We start from the raw sequence: 21,855 nt of genomic DNA, 5'->3' as shown, positions 1-21,855 counted from the left end.
TCTTTAATTTTTAAAGGTTACTTTGCAGTTTCACTACTCCAGAAATATTGGCCAACAATTGCACATTCTTCTTAGCCTATCTTTCAAACTAGTATACACTTCAGACATAATCAGCCTTCCACACTGAAAAGTCCCATATTTGTTTTTAGGATGTCTTCTATGATTTTTCTTGGTGAAGTCACATCACTAGGGAAAGAGACGGGTCGGTTACCCAGAGACTTATAAGGTGCCATGTGCCTTGGTAAAACTGGTTCCAAATCTGGCCCCTGGACTTGCAGGGCTAGATTCTAGAAATGCTTTCTTTCCCGTGCTCCAGAGCCAATCAGATACAAAGAAGCTGATTCACCCTGATAGACACAGAAGTCTATTCACCAAAACACCAATAATGAATTTTTAGCAGACTGGACGTTTGCATAGCCTGCCCCAGCCACTAGAGAGGTAGTATGAATTCCAGAAACAGAAATCATGGGGCCAGCCTGCCTGTGTGTGAATCCTGGCGCCAGGATTTATAGTGTGACCGTCAGCCAGTTATCTACTCTCTCTACACCTCAGTTCCCTCATCTGTAACGTGGGCATTGTAGTAACTGCTTCCTGAGGCGGTTGTGTGGAGCAGGGCCTCACATACAGTAAGGGCTGTATAATTGCGTGACCGTTATTATTGGCCACTGGAGTTGCTTTTTCTCTGGAAAGACAGAACAGATCTTTGGATAAGGCAATCGGGACTACAGATGATAATCTATGTGCTGTGCTGAAATAACTTGGTATAAAAGCAGGATTTTCCCTTAGTCCTGGCCCAGCGTTGCTGGGATTTGGGATTCCCCAGGTGCTTCGGGAAACAGTGAGCAGTACCCTAGGTCGCTTTCCTGAGTTATGACTGATTGATTGAAATCACTTGATTTTTCCTAAGCGCAATTTTATCAGTCATGTCTGCTTTAGAATTTCCCAACTCTTCTCAGACTTTCTGAGCCCCACTAAATCTTCCGACAGCGCGTCCGCATTGTCTTAAGTGTTTCAGACCCAAAAGAAGTCGGTGCTGTCTGTAAACCCGAATATTCTCTCGTGCTCTCCCTCTATCGGTTTGTTTATAAAAATGTATACATTCAGCTTTAGTGTTAAAATTTGTTTCCTAGTCCTTCTGGAAATGGGAATCTGATGGCAAAGATCAAAATCCTTCTCCAGAAGAAAATTTTAAAAGATCCTCCTTCAGTCTTTAAATTGAGGTAGAACATTTAAAAAAAAAACTTTTCATAATAGGTAAACTGCAGGTCACGTGAACTTCAGCTTGGGACTTCTGACATGCAGAACAGAAATTATTGTTTTCACACTTTCTTAGGCATTCTTTTTATTTTTGTCACCTGTTATCTTTTGGTTTTTTTTAAATTCTAAATTATCAGGCATCAACTATTGAGATAACAAAATAGGTAGCAGCACCAAAAATGGAATGAAACTCAAAGGATTTATTTTGTTCAACATTTTAAGTTTTTTAAAATGCATTTAAAATGCTTTTTTTTTCCCCCAATGGAGTAAGTTCCCTACAACTTATATTTCACAGTCACTTGAAAATTGTACTTTAAGATCTGGCTAGAAAATTTATTAATGTTTTTATGTTGTTTCTTTGCACTACTGCAAAACAGGAACTTAATGGGGTAGAAGATGAAACTAAGAGAGGTAGTGAAAATATGAAGAAACTGTAATCTACAACTTGAAACTGTCTGCACGAACAACAAATATCATGTTACAATCTTCCAATAGGAAATTGTGAAAGGCTCTTGATTCAGAGCTTGCTCTGAAATGTGTCAGTGAGCCTTGCAAATGAGTGACCATCCCTTCACCTGAAGTACGGGCGAGTTACTCAAACCAGCATTTGCAAACCTAAGATACCAAAATTCGAACCCACAATCAGAAATCAAGAATGAATATGCAGAGACTCGATACCGATCTGCCTCCTTCCCAGCTGGTGGGACAGTTTGGGATGTAGGCAAGAAAACACTGTTCGGCCCAATGGAGTCGATACAATGAAAGAACAGATGTCACCCCCTGATTCTCAAGGAGCTTATAATTAAATTTTCGAACCACACTACATACAAATACATCTAACAGAGTGTGACGTAGGGGAGGAGGGGCTAAGAGCGCCGGATCAGAACAGGGCAAAGCTGATAGGACTTTCTGCAAGAACTTGCAGGGCTAGACTGATTGAAGCTAGCCGTGCAGACTGAATAGTTCGTTCCGAGAGGATAAAAGAAAGGGTTCATTCCACATCCGAGCAAATCTCTGGCATTTTTCTGTATTACTGTTATGTTTCTTTGACACAACTTTTTTAAAGCGGTATCCCTTTCTTTTTTTTTTTTTTTTTAATTTTATTTATTTACTTGACAGAGAGAGAGAGAGAGACAGCCAGCGAGAGAGGGAACACAAGCAGGGGGAGTGGGAAAGGAAGAAGCAGGCTCACAGCGGAGGAGCCTGATGTGGGGCTCGATCCCAGAACGCTGGGATCACGCCCTGAGCTGAAGGCAGATGCTTAACCGCTGTGCCACCCAGGCGCCCCTAAAGCGGTATCCCTTTCTATTTAGCTAATATCTTGGGCCCAGTCGGCATCCCACCTCACCTCCTCCCCCTGCCGTCTCTCCTGGCTTCAGCCACTGTAACGTGAGCTGACTCACCCTAGCCACCCTGCAGGGATGCCTTGCTTTCTACCTCACAGCTTCTCGGGCATCATTAACCACTTAGCGCTGCAGCGCCTGCAAGCCTGGGCAGAGGCAACTTTTGACCCACGCAGGATGGGTGCAGGTAGTTAAATACTCCCCCTCCATCCCCGGGATGGGGTCCTGGGCGGGGGCTTATCTCCACCCTTGATTGGACCATCTCAGATTGCACCTTTGAATTAGCTTTCCCTCCTTCCCTGTTTCAGTTTCCCCATCCCCCATCCCTGATCCCAGAATGAGCCCCCTTTCAGNAGGAGTCCTAGCCTCTGATTTCTGTTGCGAGTGGGAGCTGGAACCCTTAGAATGTTGCTGCCTGGAGGTTGTTTCTCATGAATCAGTTATTTTCTTAGTGACTCTGTTGAAAAGTCCAAGCACATCTAAAAACCAGATATCAATTTACTGAGTCCTTCCAAAGAAGGGAAGTAAGTAGAATGCCAAGGTACACCGAGAGATACAGAGAGCTTTCGTTCGATGGGCGTAAAAGAGAAAAGCAGTTCAAGGACCAAGATCAGAGAAGTGTCAGCTAAACTCAAACTGAATAGATTAAGTTGCAGTCTTAATTTATAAAATATTTTCTCTCACATATTCTGCGTCTGCCCTCTCATGCTTCTTCCTCTTTTTCTCTATCTAATTTACTGAATATATTAGATAAAATTGCATTGCTCCAGGCTAAAAACCACTTACTCTATCATGAATAAAATGCCTGGAAAAAATAGGTTCCAAATATGAGAGAGAGTGATTTAGGCCACTTACGACTATTTTACAGATTCTAAGACAGGGTTAGGATTTTTTTTTTTTTCCAACTGAAAGCAACTCATAGAAGATATTAGAATACACAAGTAAATAAATTTAATTTGGTGTTTGGGTTTTTATGTCGAGAGAAATATAAAAATGAGGAGGCGTCTTCCATCTTTATCTACCCAAGAAAAGCACTCTGTTTTCATAAAGTAACGTTCCCATTCGTTCAACTTGATATTTATCAAGTGTGTTGATTTTGAAGATGTCGCCGTTAGAGACTTTTAAATCTCATTTCCCTTTTCTCAAGTCTAGGGGGGATCACATGGCATCGGCCCCTTGGGTGTCTGAACAATCCCCTAAGCCCCTTCCCTGAGCTTGAAGACATAATGACTTGAGTTATGTTAGATCAACTGTGAAAGTTCTGATAAACTTCACTTTCATTAGAACACATACAACTAAACTTGACTCAACCCAGAAACAGCGCTGTGCTGGGACGGCGCTCCCGGGAAACAGCGGTAAGCAGGACCCGCTCTGCCTTCACGGCGTGTTTATAAAGCTAGGGTGGGATTCGAAGTATGTGATCTTGTCCTGCCGTTTTGCAGGTATCCTTTCCACAACATCTGCTTCCCAACATGGAGATGTTTTGTTAAGAAAAATAGAAAAGTAAAATGGCTTACACTATTAAAGGATTTAAGAAAATCGGAAAGTAGTAGGGTAGCAGGAAATCCAGAAAGAGTCGATGCAGTGGAGAAAACATTGAGGGAGAGAGAACATAAGTTAGGGGTGAAGTAAGAAATGCAGGTGTTGGCTTAATTCGCAAAGCACTTGCTCAGTTGGTAAGTTTGTTAGCAGTAATTTTTATCATTGAATTCTTTTTTTAATAATATTTTTTATTATATTATGTTAGTCACCATACAGTACATCGCTGATTTTTGATGTAAAGTTCAATGATTCATTACTTGCATAAAACACCCAGGGTTCCATGCAATACGTGCCCTCCTTACTACCCATCACTGGCCTATCCCAGTCCCCCACCCCCCTCCCCTCTGAAGCCCTCCGTTTGTTTCCCAGAGTACATGGTCTGTCATGGTTCATCTTCTAAGGGAAAAGGTTTTTTTTTTAATGCCTGGAGGCACATGAGTGTCAAAAAAGCACCGATTTGCAGACGTGTATTATTTGTGGTCAGGAAATTACATAATGCCAGCAACAGTGAAAACACAGTCCTTGATTGCTTGGGTGGAGAGCAAGCCAAGGTTTATGGCAAAAGGGGCCATTGAAAGGGAAGATGAAGTGAGGGAAGGCTACGGTGTTCAATGAGAAATGCCAAGATTTTGGAGAAGGGAACAAAGCTAAAATTGTGCCGCGTGGATAGAACTGAAAGCGAAGAGCCCGACAAGGCAGGTTCACCTTCCTTCTTCCCTTCACAGTTTCTGCTTGTGACCCTGCCCCCCGCCCCCACTTGCTGTAGCAGTTTGCAGCTGCTGTGTTTCTGGTCAGCCGTGCTTTCTTCCTTTCCCTACAAGACTGGCTGGAGGGGAGGGTGGAAGAGAATGTGTGCGGAAAGCTGGGGAAAGTCTGAGGCCATGCCACTGTTATCCAAAATCAATTTGGAAAACACATTTATTGCATTTGGAAGAAGGGAAGTTTCTGCGGATGCTACCCACAGTTGTCAAACTGTGGCCAGTTGGCTTTATTAACAATTAGACTATTATTTGTCGCTGGAAGTCTGTTAAAGTATTTTGAACCTACCTCTGTTTATGAACGTCATTATTCCCACGTAGCCATTTTTAAAGAAAGCCCACCAGTATGGTCATGACTTTACTCAGAAGTAAATGGACTTTCCTGCTCAGGATCATTCCTTAAGGGCCATAATCAGCTTTAGCCTCTAAGCCTGACCAAATCCCAGCTAATCACCCAGCCCCCTCGGGACAAGGTGCTATGATACTCTAGTATTTGAAGATTATACCTTCAGCACTTATTTGATTGACAATCTTTGCATCAAAATAAAATAAAATGTTGAGTCAATTTTTGATGTTGACAACAGATAACCATATATAAACATTTAATCTGAACCTTCTGGTATCTTAACCACTGAAAACACAGTATGTCCAAAATTAAACTCATATTCCCTTCCAGGTCTTTACCCCATCTGCTCCCTCTCTCAGTGAATGATACAACAACATCCATCCATGGAGTCTCGGTCTAGAACCTGAGAGTCGTTCTGGCCTCTTCCCAGCTCTTTGCTGACCTGAATGCAAAGTTGGTCTTTAACCTGAGCAGCTGTGCCGTAGTTTCTTAGGCCAAGAAGCAAATGCATCACATACCATTTCGCTTCTCCATTTCTTTCTTCCTAAGTCTCCCTTCCTTTCACAAATACTTCCTGAGTATCTGTGACAGGCTAGGCACAATAGCAGTGCTGAGTCTTTGGCCTCCAGGAGCTCATAGGCTAGGAGCGGCTGAAGACGTGTGAGTTACAGTACAATGTGATAGCCCCAAGAAGATGGACCTACAAGCAAGTTACATGGAGCTTGTAGAGCAAGTCAGCCCCCACAAAGGGGGGTGCTGCTTCCTGAGTCTTAAGTAGCACTTTCAAGATTGCCCCGTGGTTAACAAGAGAGAAACTCTGGGCAGAGGAAATGACATATACAAAGTCAGAGGGGTTGGACCAGCTCATGGCAGGTTGGACAGTGGTATATAATGGCTTCCGGGTCACTAAGTGCATGGGGTGGTGGATGAAGCTGCATGGGGTGGGCAGAAAGCAGATCACGAAGGCCAAGAGTGTAAGCTGCAGAATTTGACTTCTAGGAAATGGAAATCATTGACGATTTTGACAGGCAAGTAAACAAATTGGATTTGCATTTTAGAAAGGTCACTCTGGCAGAGTATGAAGAATGAGTTACAGGTCAGAGGAACCTTGAAAAAGGCCTTTCTTATAGTTAAGGCTAGCTGTGATACCTGAAGTAGCAGAGAAAGGTAGAGCTGCAGAGGTAGAGACGGGAAGGGAGAGGTGCTTACGAGGCTTTGATTCAACATGAGTTTGCAGGAGAGAGACGGGGCCTGGATGGGCTTGGGCCTCAGGTGGAAAGATCACAGAAGTAGAAAGCAGAAGGTGGAGGAGGGGTGGGAGAGAGTAGGAGTTCTCTCTTGGATATTTTGAATTTCTTTTGCTTATGGAATCATCTAGGTGGTGTTATCAAGTGTGCTGTCGGGTGTACAAGATAAAGAGGAATCCGTGAGCACAATGAGGAAGAAAGCAGGCAGGGAAGGAGGAGATTCAGGAGACTCATGTTGTCCGAGATTCATGGGAGGAAAGAGTTCCAACAACAAGTGGTCACCAGAGTCAAATGCTCTCGGCAGTTCATGTGACATTAGGATTCAAGGATGTTATTAGTAACCCAACCCAGAGCAGTGTCAGAAGCAGGGTGGGCATGGATGCCAGCTGCTGCCAGCTGATGGGAGGAAGATGAGGAAGTGGTGTGTGTGTTCCTCTTTCTAAAGGATGAGGTTTGAAAATGGGCCAGTCATATTCACAGCTCTCTCACCAGAACCTAGGTTAGTCCCTGACACAGCGTGCCTTATAATACTTGTAATAATTTCATGAAAGGAGTGAGAGATTCTGGCAATGGGCAAATCTGGTCCCAGGATCCAGAGACAACTTCTGTGATTGGTTTGCCCTTAGCCATGAGACAATGGAGCATGTCAGTACGCTAAAGGAGGAAGAGCCACTGCAGGAAGGGAACATTAGGGTACAAGAGCAAGAAGACACAGGATGGAGCAAAGTTCCCAAGGAAAGTGAGAGGAGTCGATCCATAGCATGGGTAGAAGGATTGAGGTGAACCAGAAGAGAGAGATGGCTATAGGATTTGTAAGGATAAACTCACAAAATTATCAAGAACTTGAGAGGCTCACAGGTGATAGTTTTTTTTTTTCCCTGCAAAATAGAAATCTAATGTCATGTGTGAAGAATTAGGCAAGAAAGATAGGATAAGAAGCCTGAGAATATGGATGCTTTGGTCCAACTGACTTGGGGATCAAAAATGTTGCAGACCAGGTACTTGAACCCTATCCTTGGTTGAAGTAAGATCTGGGCAAGGTCTCCAGCTCTGACCTTGTCCAGAATCCCATCTCTGAGGATGAAGCATTTAGACCCACCTCTATGATGCTGTAATTACTTCCCCCCACTTTTGACCTAGGTCACTGTGCTCTGACCTCATCCCCCTTGATTAGGCTCTGGTTTTTCCCCACTTATAACAAGGACTAACTATAGTGGCAGATTTCCCAATTCTAGTAGAATGGAATTCTTTAAAAGCAAATGTGTTGGAATTGTTGGTTATGTGGGAAAAAATGCATCAGCAAATCAGTTAAATGGCATTCTATTATCACTGCTTTTTCTTTTCTTCCAGAAGTCTACTATGCAACCGCGTACTGGATGCCTGCTGAAAAGACAGTGCAAGTCAAAAACGTACTGGACAGGAATGGGGACGCCTATGGCTTTTACAATGACTCTATGCAAACCACAGGCTGGGGCATCCTGGAGATCAGAGCGGGGTATGGGTCTCAGACCCTGAGCAATGACATCACCATGTTTGTGGCTGGCTTTTTGGAGGGTTACCTCACTGCCCCGTAAGTACTTCAGGCGCGGTGGAGAACTACCAGGTGACTCTGTCCCTTTCTCTGTCCACCATTGGCTCTTGTCTTCCTGACATCAGACATTAGAACTGGAAAGTAGTCTGAGGTCCTCCTCATGGGATAGAAACATGATCAGAATCACATTGTCACCTCTAATCAGTACCTGCCTTGGAAGAAACAAAGCCCCCAGCTGTGGCATTCTTCCTTTCTCATGGCACTTAAAATCTTTACTTTTTGTGAAACTGTTTTAAAATACAGCTAAGCCATTTTATCCTACTAGCCATTTATTGTCTGGTAGAAAGAAAATGATGGGTGGAGTGACCGAGGAACACAAAACACAGAGTATTCATTAAATTTAAAATGTAAGAGCATTTTTTTCAACAGTCTTAAAACAATACTTTCAAGTGGGCAAAGATTTTAAATTGAAATTCTGATGTCTAATATAAATATTCCTTCCAGTTCTACTGTTACTTAATTCGTACATCTTTCCCGTGTCTTATGAAAATAACAAGGGTGTAGTTAATAATAACACAGTCAGGACACATCACTTTTTGAGATAAGCTCTTTAAGGAAAAGAAGGTTGCAACTCATTTAATCAAGCCTCATCCTTTCTTTGATATAAAAGTGTCTTGACGATTTGGCTTTTTTCTTTTATTTTCTGTGACCTAGATTGTTGAGGACAGTTTAACCAAACCCTATTGTGTGCTGTTACCACCTTAGTAAGTCACCCTAATAAGTGCAGTACTGATCTTAATTTGTTTCTAAGTGCTGGAGATTATATCAAATTTTGAATAACTAGTTCTTGGGCTCTGATCTCTCTTTTTTAACGAACTAGAAATTTCTGTTTTTCTTTTTTGCACCAAATTTCTGTTACCATACAGGTCCCCTTAATGGTATACTACTCTGAGATGTATAAAACTTTATGACTGGATTAAGATTTTAAAAAACATGAGCCTGGGTGGCTCAATTGGTTAAGCATCCGATTCTTGATTTTGGCTCAAGTGACGATCTCAGGATCGTGAGATTGAGCCCCTTGTCAGGTTCCGAGCTGGGCGTGGAGCCTGCTTAAGATTCTATCTCCTTCTCCCTCTGCCCCTCCCCCCCAAAATAAAATAAATTTTTAAAAAAAATGTTTAAAACTATGTTATATAAATATAAATATATATAATATATAATCTGAACTTTTCATCCTTCTCTACAAATCTGTATTTACTGTGTATCTACTACTTCTGATTGCATTATTTAAATTGAGTTGCAAGTTTAAAGAAATAATTTGGGCTGAAGTTGTATGGCTATAAATACATTAGGTTGTCATGGATGCTATACATACTGGGCCTTTAAGGGAGACTGTGATTTGAGGGAGCGGCTCTAGTCTGAGACAGTTGTAAGGATGAGCATGTCTTCTGTGGGTACGAGTATCACAGCAGGAGCTCTGGGGAGTTTGCCAGAAGGCTTCTGACAAAGGTGGAAATTCTGATATTCTTATGTCTCAGGAAAACATAAATTTTAACATCTCACTTCTAGGGGTGACCTTATCATTTTACCCTTATTCTTAATATAAAGCATTGACTTATCCTTGAATACCTTTATCCATTGATGAAGAAGATCCATAGAAATATGGGTTAATATTGATTCTATTAGTAACATCTTAAATGCTTCTACATTAGAGTAAAAAATACTTAAATTTTATTTCTTAGAAGAAAAACACATAGCTATTATGCAGTAACTGGGGTTTTTTTTGTTTGTTTGTTTGTTTACTCTGTATTTTTGCCCTATCTCTTCAAAAAAAAATTCGACATGTGTGAGTCTTTTAAGATGGAGCCACTTCCTGGGGCTCCTGGGTGGTTCAGTTGGTTGAGAGTCCAACTCTTGCTTTTGGCTCAGGTCATGATCTCAGGGTCATGAGATCAAGCCCTCTTTTGGTTCTGTGCTGGGTGTGGAACCTGCTTAAGCTTCTCTCTCCCTCTTCCTGTGGCCCTCCCCCCACCACACACCCATGCATTTCTTATAAATAAATACATACATACATACATACATACATACAACTTCCTGCATATTGTGTCCCATTTTGAGGATCTGGCAACTTAGTCTTCCATCTCTTCAAGTTGCAACAGCCTGTGAGCGTGAATGATCAGGCGTGAGGAAGAGGTGGGTCTAGTAATCTCAGTGAGGAAAAATACTGGATCATTAAGACTCTTTTTGGGAACATTTCTGCTGCAGAGAACAACCTGGAAAGAGTGCTTTAATCATAAATAACTATAACAGTCCAAAAGGAAGGCACCCCATGGGCCAGAACAAAGAACCCTTTGCGGAAGAAGTGAGTTGTGGGTCTGGTGTTTGATGGGTGAGAACAATCAACATGACTGGGAAGAGGAAGAAAATAATTCTGGGCAGAAAGAAACAGAACGAAGTACTGAAAAAAGGCAATAAGCTTGAAATGAGTAAGGTGCATTTACAAATGAGTGAGGAGTAGAGGCTCTGTTGATTAGTCAGAGGTCTACAGGTTTAGAAATGCAGATGGGGCTGTATCATGGAAGGCTTTGGATGGAAGCCTGCCCGTTTGGCGGTTGTCATTCTTCATTTCAATCATAGGGTGCTCAAAGGTTTCTTGAATTTGAAAGACAACGTCTCTGTTTGGTATTCAGTACTGACAACTCAAGGATGTCACCTGCTCCAAGGATGGGCTTCCCCTATATGCAGTACCAAGAGTCTTGAGAGGACCTCTGCCCTGCAGAGACTTTGATAGATCTCATGGAACAAAAGATGTTGGTGATCAGGAAGAAGTGTGACAAAGAACCGAAGGGGCTGGATGGAAGAGAGAACTCAGGTATTTGTCTATTTGAAGAAGAGAACAAAAAAGAGAAAGAGAAGGAGGAGAGGACAAAAAGGGAAAAAAGGAAGGGAGGAAGGAGAACAGAACCAAAAAGAGGAAAAGGAAGAATTACAACCAAAACTATCGTTAGAAGGGCATTTCCCATGAGCACCTCTTAAGAGGCTGTCATTCTAATCGCATGCCTGAAAAATCAGGTAAGTAGGGAGATTTCCCAGCTTGCACTGCAAGGACTTACTCTGTGCCTAGCTCGAAGCTGACAAATAGTGGGACGTGACCCAGCATGCTTAGAACACCCTGACAACGGGCTGGAGAACAGAGAAGAAGGGAAGAGCCTCTCGATTTCCTCCCTCTTCTGATCTGGTCCAGGAGAAGGCTTGCCATACATTCTGTTGCCCAAGAGCTCATTTCGAAGGAAGGAGATCCGCGAAATGGAATGGAGAAGCTGGGCTGCCCTGCCAGTGACAAGAGCTCCAGGAGGGAGACAGAATAGAGAGGATACTGGAAGGAATCATGGGATTGCGACTCCCAGACCAGAGGCACCGCCAGGACCTGTTGCAGTTGGCAGCACAGCTGTGTGGTCACCGTCACTGTCTTCCATTATCTGAGAAGCAATAGCATCTTCATGCACACACATCATTTCTTCCATCTGAAACCTGTACTCCTGGGGACTGTGACTTGGGGGTGTTTGCAAGGTGTGATTCCACTTACCAAGACACAGCCTTGGAGCAAAAGCGTCTGAGCCTGGGCTGAGAAGGTGAATTTATGCCAAAGGCCAAAAGAAAGAGCCACCTTTCCTTGTTTTCCTTTTTTTTTTTTTTAAGATTTATTTATTTATCTGAGAGAGAGAGCATGGATGGGCGCGCATGCAAGCAGAGGGAGAGAATCTCAAGCAGACTTGGTGCTCAGTGCAGAGCCCCATGCGGGGCTCAATCTCACGACCCTGAGATCATGACCTGAGCTGAAACCAAGAGTCCCACGCTTAACCGACTGAGCCACCGAGGCGCACCCTCTTTGTTTTCCTTTCAGCTTGCAAAGTTGCTCAGGCAGCTGCTAAGAGCGGTGGGAAGTTTAGGGCCGCCATGTTCTTCCCACATCACCACATTTAAAATGGAGTCACGTTCCTTATATTCTCCAGAACCTCGAGGGGAAGAGGTGTGCGCGAGGTTGGGTATTGTGGCAGGAGCAGTTGAGATACTGTGATAAAGACCGTGGTTTAACTACCTTGGAGGAAATAATTTGCTCCATCTAACCTATGACATACTTGTGAGGCCAAATGAAAACATACAAAGAAATATCCTCAAATCCTCCATCATTTCATTTGAAGTGTTCAGTAATTGGTTGCCTCCTTGAACTCTTACGACACTCTCCAGAGAACAATTGGGACCTGGACCCAGCCCTCTGTACTTTATCACGAAGCTCTAGGCCATCTACAGTCCTGTGGCCGCACAGTTACCCCGCGGGGTACACTGGAAGCATCAGGTCCAGCCACAGCATGGGGGAAGGCAGCTCTAGACATTTCCAGGGCTTCTCTCACTGTCTTGCCCTTCCTCATGCTCTCCCGCCCCCACCCATCTCCTGAGGAGCCACTTCCTGCGGGACACTGCCATTACCATGCAAACATTCCTTCCAGCTGGGCCCCTGAGCTTTCCCACGCTGCCCCGTCAGCCTGTCATACATCCCTTTCCAGCAACTCTTAGACTGCATTCTCTGAGAGCCAGATGCAGCCTCTCCCATCTCCACCAATTGAAATATTGCTCAGCCCCCCAAGACCCATCTCACATGCTCTCTCCTCAAAGCGTTCTCTGATTCCGGTCCCACTGTATTGAGCTCCATCTCTCCCCGCCACCATCTGTTAGTGCTTTAGGGGCAGGTCCCTATCTTATTCATCTTTATATACCCCAGACACCTGGCACAGCGCTTTTGCCCCCAGCAGTTACTTAATTACATGCTGATTAGGCTTAATTGAATCCTGTACTGTTCCAGTTCTTTAGGGATGAACCAAAAGTGTGAGGTACATATTTCCATGTAATGCAGTCTCTAGCAGCCAAATGGAGTTTCTTCTTTTGTTTTTTAATTTGTTGGGCTGGGCTCCCTAATCAGAGTATCTCATGTCTCACTAATGGTGTGTAAAAGCTGATAAACAGTCCTGCATTGGCTTTAATAAAATGAGTCATGACACCTTTCTGGAAAGAATGATGCTGAGGGTGTGGGTACCAGGTCTGCTCCAGTTTTTAATAAAGTGGCTGAGCCCATGTGTGGCTGAGGCAGTGGCTGAAATACCTCCTCTGGAATTATCTAGTTGGGATGAGCCAATTCGCTGTAACCAACACATGTTACACTGCTTTGTGCCAGGCTCTGGGGGGAGGAAGGAAGGGGGTGAGTTCGCTCCTGAGTACATTCTTCAAAGAGAACCCCATTTAAATTATTATGTTGACACAACAGCTGCTAAAGCTATGATGAAAAGAGGTTCTAGCAAGATTGGGGCACACGTAGAGGAAGTAATCAAAGGTGTTCCCTTTTGTGTTTCTGGCCTACCACCAAGACACACCTCGAGAATCTCTTCCACATCCCCAGCTCGCTCCTTTGAGGTTAGAAACTCAATATGCTTCCCTCTCAAGACGGTAAGCAAAGCAAAGATAAGTGAGACACGTTCGCCTCCTCAAAAATATCAAATGGTCCATGAACTAGTAATTATTTGGAACTTCCCATGAACCACAAGGTGCTGCTCCTTCTGACGATGACAGGGATGGCGATGACTGGCCCTCACATGAAACTGTTCAAAGCATTTTACAAGTTGAATTACTTACTCCACAGCACTGTGATGTGCATGTTATTATTCCCATTATTATTGGCATGAAAACCTGAGCACAGAGAAGTGAAGCAATAAGCTGAAAGTCACACAGTAAGCACGACCATGTTGCCTATCTACAGAGTTCGAGCCGCATATACACGTACACACGCAAATGGATCAACTGCTTTAGGAAATTCTACAGAAAGTTAAAGCAAGTAGAAAAGAGTAGAAGACAGCACCTGACAGGTGCTAAATGATACGGTATTAACGTGACACAGAGACTCAGGGTAGGGTGGGAGTGGGAGTACGTGTGTCTTCGTGATTCCCACATACGCATGCATGCGAGAGACGTAAAGGTACCCAAAATCTTGGCCAACTTAGGGGGAACTTACTGATTTACACACCGCAGAGCTGAAATTAACGTAACACATCCGTGAGGCGGATCCTAGTGTTAGCTCTGCGTGATGAGAATTTGGAAGCGTGGAGAAGTTGGGCAGCTTGCTTACGGTCATACGGCCCAGAAGGAGTGAGTCAGCCTTTGAACTCAGAATTCAGAGTCTCTGCCCTTAACTGCGGTCCTGTATTGCTCTACCGCACGAAAGTGGAGGATCCCAGACCCAGGGATCAGAGAAGGGCCTCAACCTGACGAAAGTGGACTGTATTCCTCAGGGCTCCTGAAGGGGGCCGGATCCATTATCACAAGGTGGTGGAGGTTTCTCTTCCCCTGCTCTGAATGTCAGAATAGAAAAATCTGGTCCCCCCACCCCCAACAAAAAAAGAGAAATGTTCCATGATTCTAGCCCAGTTACCCATTGATGCCTCCATGCGTCCTGTCCACTGTAATGTGGACATCTTCAGCAACCACCCCCAAGTCAAGATTCGTGTTCCTCTGTTTCAGCGTCCAGCCTCGGCACTATTGACATTTTGGGTTGAATAATTCTTTGTTGCGGGGGCTGTCCTGTGCATTGCGGGTCGTTTAGCAGTAGCCCTGGCCTCTCCCCACTAGATGCCAGCAGCACCTTCCCCCCCACACCCCCTAGTGTGACAACCAAAAATGTCTACAGACGTTGTCAAATGCCCTGTGGAGGAAAAAATCACTCCGGCTGAGAAACCAAGCTCTATTTTAAAATAGACTGAAAAATTGAGAGGCTCTAGAACTCTGGATGGAGAGTGGGCAAGGTACAAGGATGAAGACTTTGGGTAAAAAGTATGAATTTTGTTTGTTTGTTTCTTTACCTAAATGAGCCTTGTAGGTCAATAGCTTACAAATTATTTTTTCCAAAACAGAACTTTATTTTCATATAAATCATTTTAAGAACCCGTTCCTCCTGATGGCAGAACATGTTACCATAGCCGTTTCTACACAAATAACTCATTATTTAAACTGAGTTCATTCAGATTGTTTCATGCCTCTTCCAAACAATCTCAGAATGGATTGGTATTCCTGCGGCATCTTGGAGGGAGGGGAGATGTTTAATCAGTGGTTTCCTTTGTCCTTCTCTGGCATCCAGCGAATTGGAACAGTCGTGTTTAGTCTTTAGCTTGGATGTCTCCCTATGTGACATCTGATGAGGCTTCTGTGGGGTCCCTGGTCTCCAGCTATATAATCAATGTCACCCGAGTTGGGAACAGTCACAAGTGTAAGTAGTCCTGCCCCCAGCTGGTCCAATGTCCACTTATTCCACGTCGGGCCATACAAAGAAATGTTTGCTCTCCAGAGCTCACTGAGGTACACAGGGCTCATGAGCCCAGACAGCCCAGGCAGCCATCTCCACTTTTCCATGAAGCCCTGGGGTGGCAACCTATGGGGTTGTTTCCGCCCCAAGCAACTAAATCACGTCATCAAACTCACAGGGAGCCTCTGTTTCCATTCACCTGGAGTGTGGTCCCTTTCTTGTCACCCACAGACCTGTCTTGTCTTATTGCTGTTCTCTCCTCAGTTTCAGAGGTGGTGGATAGAGAAACGTGATGAACTTAGTAATATAAATATGGCACCATAAAAAAATATGTGAACAAAAGTTAAATGGGATAATGCAGTTTTAAAAAAAAAATTAGAAATAATTTGAAGGAGAAGCTCTCATGAGGTGAATTTATTGAATTCAAGGATCATAAAAATAAAAGATTTCAAAGGATTTTAATGTTGTTTACCTAACTGGCAATAGAACTGTTTTCATTTTATCAGTTTCAGTTCTGGAAATTCCAAAGTATAGGGAGCCAAATTCCTGTTCTTGGAATCTGAGTCACCTCCTGTTTACAATGCCAACCTTCCTCGGTCAGTAAAAAGCATCAGATAAAAACCAGAACCAGGACCTTAGATAAATTTTCAGTCCAGAGATCACAAGGGGTTCACAAGTACCCACTTTGCTCCAACTTACAGCAAAAAGTCGATAACATATAGAAAGCATTATAGTAATATAGTGGGTCCCAGAACAAGATTAAACATCATTTGAGCCAGAAAGGGAACAGAAAACAGGGATGAGATGTGGATCCGCTGGGATCTTGGCATGAAACCAGCAGAGAGAGCCATCCCTCTGATGGGTGAAGGCCTCAGGACTTAGTGAGCTGAACCAAAGTAACCTTGCTGCTTTTGACTGTTTATAAAATTAAGAGGCCACAGAATAATTTATCCAGATGTGCATCCTTGTGTACAGATTATAAGAAGCCATGAGCTTACAATTGGGGGGCTGGGGGTGGGCCAACAAGAACCAAATCACCCATGTGCTGGTTCAAGTGGAGAAACATCTGCAACATCCCATGGGAAAGAAGTCCCCAAAAAGCCATTGTAAGACCTGGTTTTCACAGAGTCAGATGGAGTCACTTAGGGAAAAATGAGACGGGGGTGGTGGAGGTAGGGAGAGAGAGAGAGAATAGGAGAGAATAAACAATGTGAAATGCTTGCACACCAAAGTTCCAAAGTACACAAAGAAATTGAATGCTAAGAAAAACAGCCAACAAAATCAATAATAATATCATGAAAACACTCCAGATTGATTTCATAGACTGGCTTAACAAAGGCTTTAAATATGTCTAAGGCGCTCTTAGTTATAAATGATGTAAAACTTGAAGAATTTATGAAACAAAAAAGTAACAGATAAGAGGACAGGTAGATATTTTTAAAGAAACTGTGAAAAATTATAAATGAAAATTATGGAAATTAAAAAATTGATAAATAGGCAAATCGTGAACTGGACACAATCAGAGAAAAAGAATCTGAATTGGAAATTAGTATTGAGGAGTTTACATAAAACATTCCCCAAAGAAATAAAGGGTAAAAATAATTAGAGACCTGCTATTAGAGCAGTTTGATTGAGAAACTCCAAATTACATCTATTAGGAATCCCAGAAAAAGAGGCTGGAGGAAATTGCAGCTAAGCTATAACTGACGGGGTAATAGTTGAGAATTTATCAACATTTAAAAAGACACGAGTTCTTAGTTGGAAGACACATCTATTAAATTGCTACAGCATAGTGAAATTACAGAAAATTGGGGATAAATAATCTTAGAAAAAATTTTTTAGAGAGGGAGTGGGGAGGGGCAAAGGGAGAGGGAGAGAGAATCTCAAGCAGGCTTCCCGGCCAGTGTGGAGCCCAACATGGGGCTTAAACTCACCACCTCAGGGTGATCATGACCTGAGCCAAAATCAAGAGTCAGGCACTTAACTGACTGAGCCACCCAGGCGCCCCAGGGATAAATAATCTTAAAAGCTATTAGAAAGAGGGACACCTGCCTTCAGTTAAGCATCTGCCTTCAGCTCAGGTCATGATCCCAGGGTCCTGGGATCAAGTCCCGCATGAGGCTCCTTGCTCAGCTGGGAGCCTGCCGCTCCCCCTGCTTGTGCACTCTCTCTCTCTCTGACAAATCAATAAATAAAATCTTAAAAAATAAAATAAAATAAATCTATATCTAGTGACGGTATAGAAACATGCATTAGAGTAATAAATCACCCATTCAAGATTGGAGGTACCTCCATGGAGAAGGGTATGGAATTAGCGTCCGAGAACTGTACACAGGGGCTTCAGCTCTATCTAATGTTGTTTTTCTTTTTTTTTAAGATTTTACTTTTGAGTAATCTCTACTCCCAACATGGGACTCGAACTCACAACCTGGAGAGCAGGAGTCGCAGGCTCTACTGACTGAGCCAGCCAGGCGCCTCTCTAATGTTTTGTTTCTATTTAAAACTATCTGCACAAACATGGCAAAATGTAATGACTTTAATAAAGTTGGGTAGAGATACTTGGGTGTTGGTTTTATTAGATGCTTTTCCATATGTTGGAAATATTTCTCAATTTTAAATTGTGCGTTTGATTTTTTAAAAAGATAGGGGAGTTTTGCAATAGGGAAACCTTATAGTTAGTCCAAAAATTGTATAATTTGCTATGATGGACTACTGTAGGAGGAAAAATAGAAACGTAACCGCTTTCTTCTCTTGTTTCAGACAAATGTATGACCACTTCGTTAACCTCTACCCACAGCTGATTAAGAAACCTTCCATTGTGGATAAAGTGCAAGATTTTATGGCGTATGTATAATAGCTTTCCTCTTGTTGTTACTGAGACCGCAGGGCCTGAATCTGTCATTGCAAACAGCAATTTTTCCTTGGCCAATTTGCTTTTCTACGTCTTAGGCAGGACTCCAGAACTGTTCTTGTAGTAAGGTTTAGCACATTTTGGTAATGACATGAAGACTGGTTGCAGACAAGGTGTCCTCTCATTTGGGCTCTTTCAAAGGTCAGGTTGAATATCATTATCGATTACACATCTGGAGGAAGATACTATCAGCATAAGGAAGGCAAAGTTAAATGCCTGAGCTTCTGCCTGCGGGCCCCTCTCCTCCAGGGATCCCTCCTCCTGCCTCTCTGAGGTGCTCCTGTGTCATGGGCCTGCTTACTCAACCCAGCTGGAGTGCTGGCTGTGATCTAGTCCTTATTCTTAACATCCTCGGAGAACACGGCCATTGTAAGCAAGTTTCCTCAAGACTTAGTAATTCTCGATACTCAGAAAAGTTGTTTTCTATTCCTTTCACATGTGGGATTTGTTTTATAGTTGGGACTGTGATTAGTTTGGGGACAAAAGGGCCCCTGGTTTGGCCCTCCAAATCATACACCGAGCAACCTCTTCGTCGAATGCTGAAGTCCTGCAGAGAGCATCATTGCAAATTATTGGGCTAGACGCCGTGAAGCAATGACCTTGTATTCTCAGGCTGATCTGGAGACAGCCTGAACAAATCAGAATCGCTTTCAGTATACAAAATTATGTCAAACCATTCCCTAGAAAGCGCAGAGAACTGAAAGAGGAGAGACAGAACGGAAGGACGATAAAAAGCAAGACTCTCTTGCTAAGCATGCTAGGACAGAGGTGTTGAGCAGTTCCTGGCAGCAACCGAAATAGAATGAACCATAAACTATGAAAACGATCGGAGAGAAATATAAACATATATAAATGCCCCTGTCCTTAGGAGATTTTTTGTTGTTGTTGTTAACTTAACGACTTCCATATTAAAAAAAAGAAAAAGTTAATGACGTATCCGTACTGATTTAGTGAGATATCATGGTTTTATATGAAATGCATTTGGATGGCCTATCCTTGACTTTTGTAGATTTCAGTATCACAAGAAGCTAAATGTTAGAACTAGATAGAGCATGCAGGAAGCTATCAAGGAAGAGTCATAGACCTGGGAAGAAATTGAAAATCATTTAGGATTTCCCCTGATAGCCTTTCAAAGTGATTGGAATGTTACAAGATCCAGAATGTAAATTACAGTAGCCTAAATATCTGAATATATAATCTCTAAATGCCTTGGTTTAATTTAACTTTGGATAAGCAACCATGGAGATCTGTAGGGCAAATCTAATTTCTCTTGCAGGAAGCAGGATCAGTGGACCCGGAAAAACATCAAAGATTACAAGGATGACCCGTTTTGGAGACATACAGGCTATGTTATGACACAAATGGATGGGCTGTATGTAGGAGCAATGAAGAGGGCTACGTTAGAAAAGACAAAGGTAAGGTTTTTGAAAAGCTGCTCAGAATGTATATTGGCATTTGGCAATATTATTGCCAAGAATATTGAAAGTTATCTTTAAAACATGACAAGACTATTGAAAGAATGGCAAGAATATTGAAAATTATCTTTAAAATAACATTGCAATATAAATGGTAAATTGGAGGCAGGATGGTACATGAGCAAATGGAGGGTAGGAGTGAGGAGCATTTCCACTATAGAACTTACCATAATTTTTTCTTAAAGATTTTTGTTTATTTGAGAGAGAGAGAGAGCAGGGGAAGGGGCAGAGGGAGAGTCAGAGAGAGAATCCCAAACAGACTGCCCGTGGAGCCCGGAGCTCGACGTGGGGCTTGATCCCACGACCCCAAAATCATGACCTGAGCCGAAATCAAGAGTCTGATGCTCAATTGACTGAGCCACCCAGGTGCCCCTATCATAATTGTTAAAATCTTGAATAATGAAAGTATTATTTTTTCAAAGGACAACACAAAGAAAATATGTATACATAAATATTCAGGTTCTGGTTTTTGCTTTTCTTTTGCTTTTGTTTTCTGGTTAGCATGTCATTGGTGTTTGTCTTTTCACCAACTCTGCCTAAAAACCAGTTTGTAGATGACCAGTTCCCGGCTACTCTGGTGGACTGACTCTTGCTGGCACAAAGTTCATGTTCGAGTCTGATCATTGCTTTGAGGTAAACAGTGTCGAGCCAGTTAGGCCTCCATGAAGCCCACAATCAAAATCAAAAAGCATCTTAGTTGAATATTTTGCTGTAAAGCAGTGATTCTCCACTCTGGGCAGTCTCCCTCCAGAGCCTCGCTGGCAATGCCTGGAGACGTTTCTGGTCATTAAAACCAGGAGGGTGTTGCTGATACTAATGGGGTGAGGTCAGGGATGCTACTAAATGTTTTACAGTGCACAACCCCACACAAGAAAGAATTATTTGGCCCCAAATACCACTAGTGTTTTGGGTATCGAAACATGCCAAAGCGTCTCTTACAAACCATAAGGTAATAATTTTTTTTTAAAGATTTTATTTTTTTGACAGAGAGAAACAGCAAGAGAGGGAACACAAGCAGGGGGAGTGGGAGAGGGAGAAGTAGGCTTCCCGCTGAGCAGGGAGCCCGATGCGGGGCTCGATCCCAGGACCCTGGGATCATGACCTGAGCCGAAGGCAGACACTTAACGACGGAGCCACCCAGGCGCCCCAATAGTTCTTTTATAAGCTACAATAAAATCTAGTGCATTTGTTCCATTAGAGACCCTTCCCAAAGGAATAACTGAATGGATCCCTGACAACAGAAAAACGAGAAAATGACATCCATCTGTCACAAATCAGTGTTACGAGCAGTCTTTGTCTTTCCCAGCCCATGACCCTGTTCCAGATTCAGTTCCTAAATGCCGTCGGAGATCTGCTGGATCTGATTCCCTCGGTTTCTCCCACAAAAAATTCCAGCCTGAAGGTTTTTAAGAGATGGGACATGGGACACTGCTCTGCTCTTATTAAGGTGAGACACATAGCAGCCTTTCTCTTCTTCCTTGCTCTGGGCCACGCAGACTTTTTCTGTGTCAACCCAAGTGTGGCCACATCTCAACCGTGGCTCGAGCCATCTATCAGCTCATGGTTCCTTTGTCTAGAAGTTAAGAACTGGAAGGAGCTGATGGAGGGAATTGGAAGTACGTGATGTTACCTCTGTTTCTTCCACCATTCCTCCCATGCCATATGCACCTGCCACTCCCACCTCCCACAGTCTTCCATTTTGGATACTTGGAAGACAGAGTCTGTCTGTTTGGTGCACACTAAGGGTTAATGCTGTGCTCCTTGGCCATATTTTCTGATAATAAATACAGCAATGAACACCCAAATTGACACAATCCCTGTACACTTCCCACGCTTGTAGTCAGTTATCTATATACTTTGCGTCATTCACTATGATTCTGGCTATAGGTTCTTCCTGGATTTGAGAACATCTTTTTTGCTCACTCAAGCTGGTACACATACGCAGCCATGCTCAGGATATATAAACACTGGGACTTCAACATCAAAGATAAAGACACCAGCAGTAGTCGCCTCTCTTTCAGCAGTTACCCAGGTAAATAAATTTAGAGGGACATCGGAGTACCCCGAGTATTCTTTCAGAAGGAAACCTTGGTGATTCAG

At 43.1% G+C, this 21,855-nt stretch overlaps 1 protein-coding gene across 1 annotated transcript in view; it reads left to right on the top strand.

Annotated features, from left to right (window-relative positions):
• Positions 1-21,855, top strand: part of PLBD1 (phospholipase B domain containing 1) — a 47,853-nt gene that overhangs the window by 2,006 nt on the left and 23,992 nt on the right. Inside the window, exons 2-6 of the mRNA XM_040642183.1 lie at positions 7,844-8,063; positions 18,130-18,213; positions 19,557-19,695; positions 21,062-21,202; positions 21,643-21,787. Of these exons, the coding sequence (XP_040498117.1) occupies positions 7,844-8,063; positions 18,130-18,213; positions 19,557-19,695; positions 21,062-21,202; positions 21,643-21,787 (729 nt within the window). The remainder of the gene's footprint in view (positions 1-7,843; positions 8,064-18,129; positions 18,214-19,556; positions 19,696-21,061; positions 21,203-21,642; positions 21,788-21,855) is intronic.

This window comes from Ursus maritimus, unplaced genomic scaffold (assembly GCF_017311325.1).
Source record: "Ursus maritimus isolate PB19 unplaced genomic scaffold, ASM1731132v1 scaffold_26, whole genome shotgun sequence".
NCBI classification, from domain to species: Eukaryota; Metazoa; Chordata; class Mammalia; order Carnivora; family Ursidae; genus Ursus; species Ursus maritimus.
The sequence above is the reverse complement of the archived record's forward strand: the minus strand, read 5'-3'. Positions and strand labels throughout refer to the sequence as shown.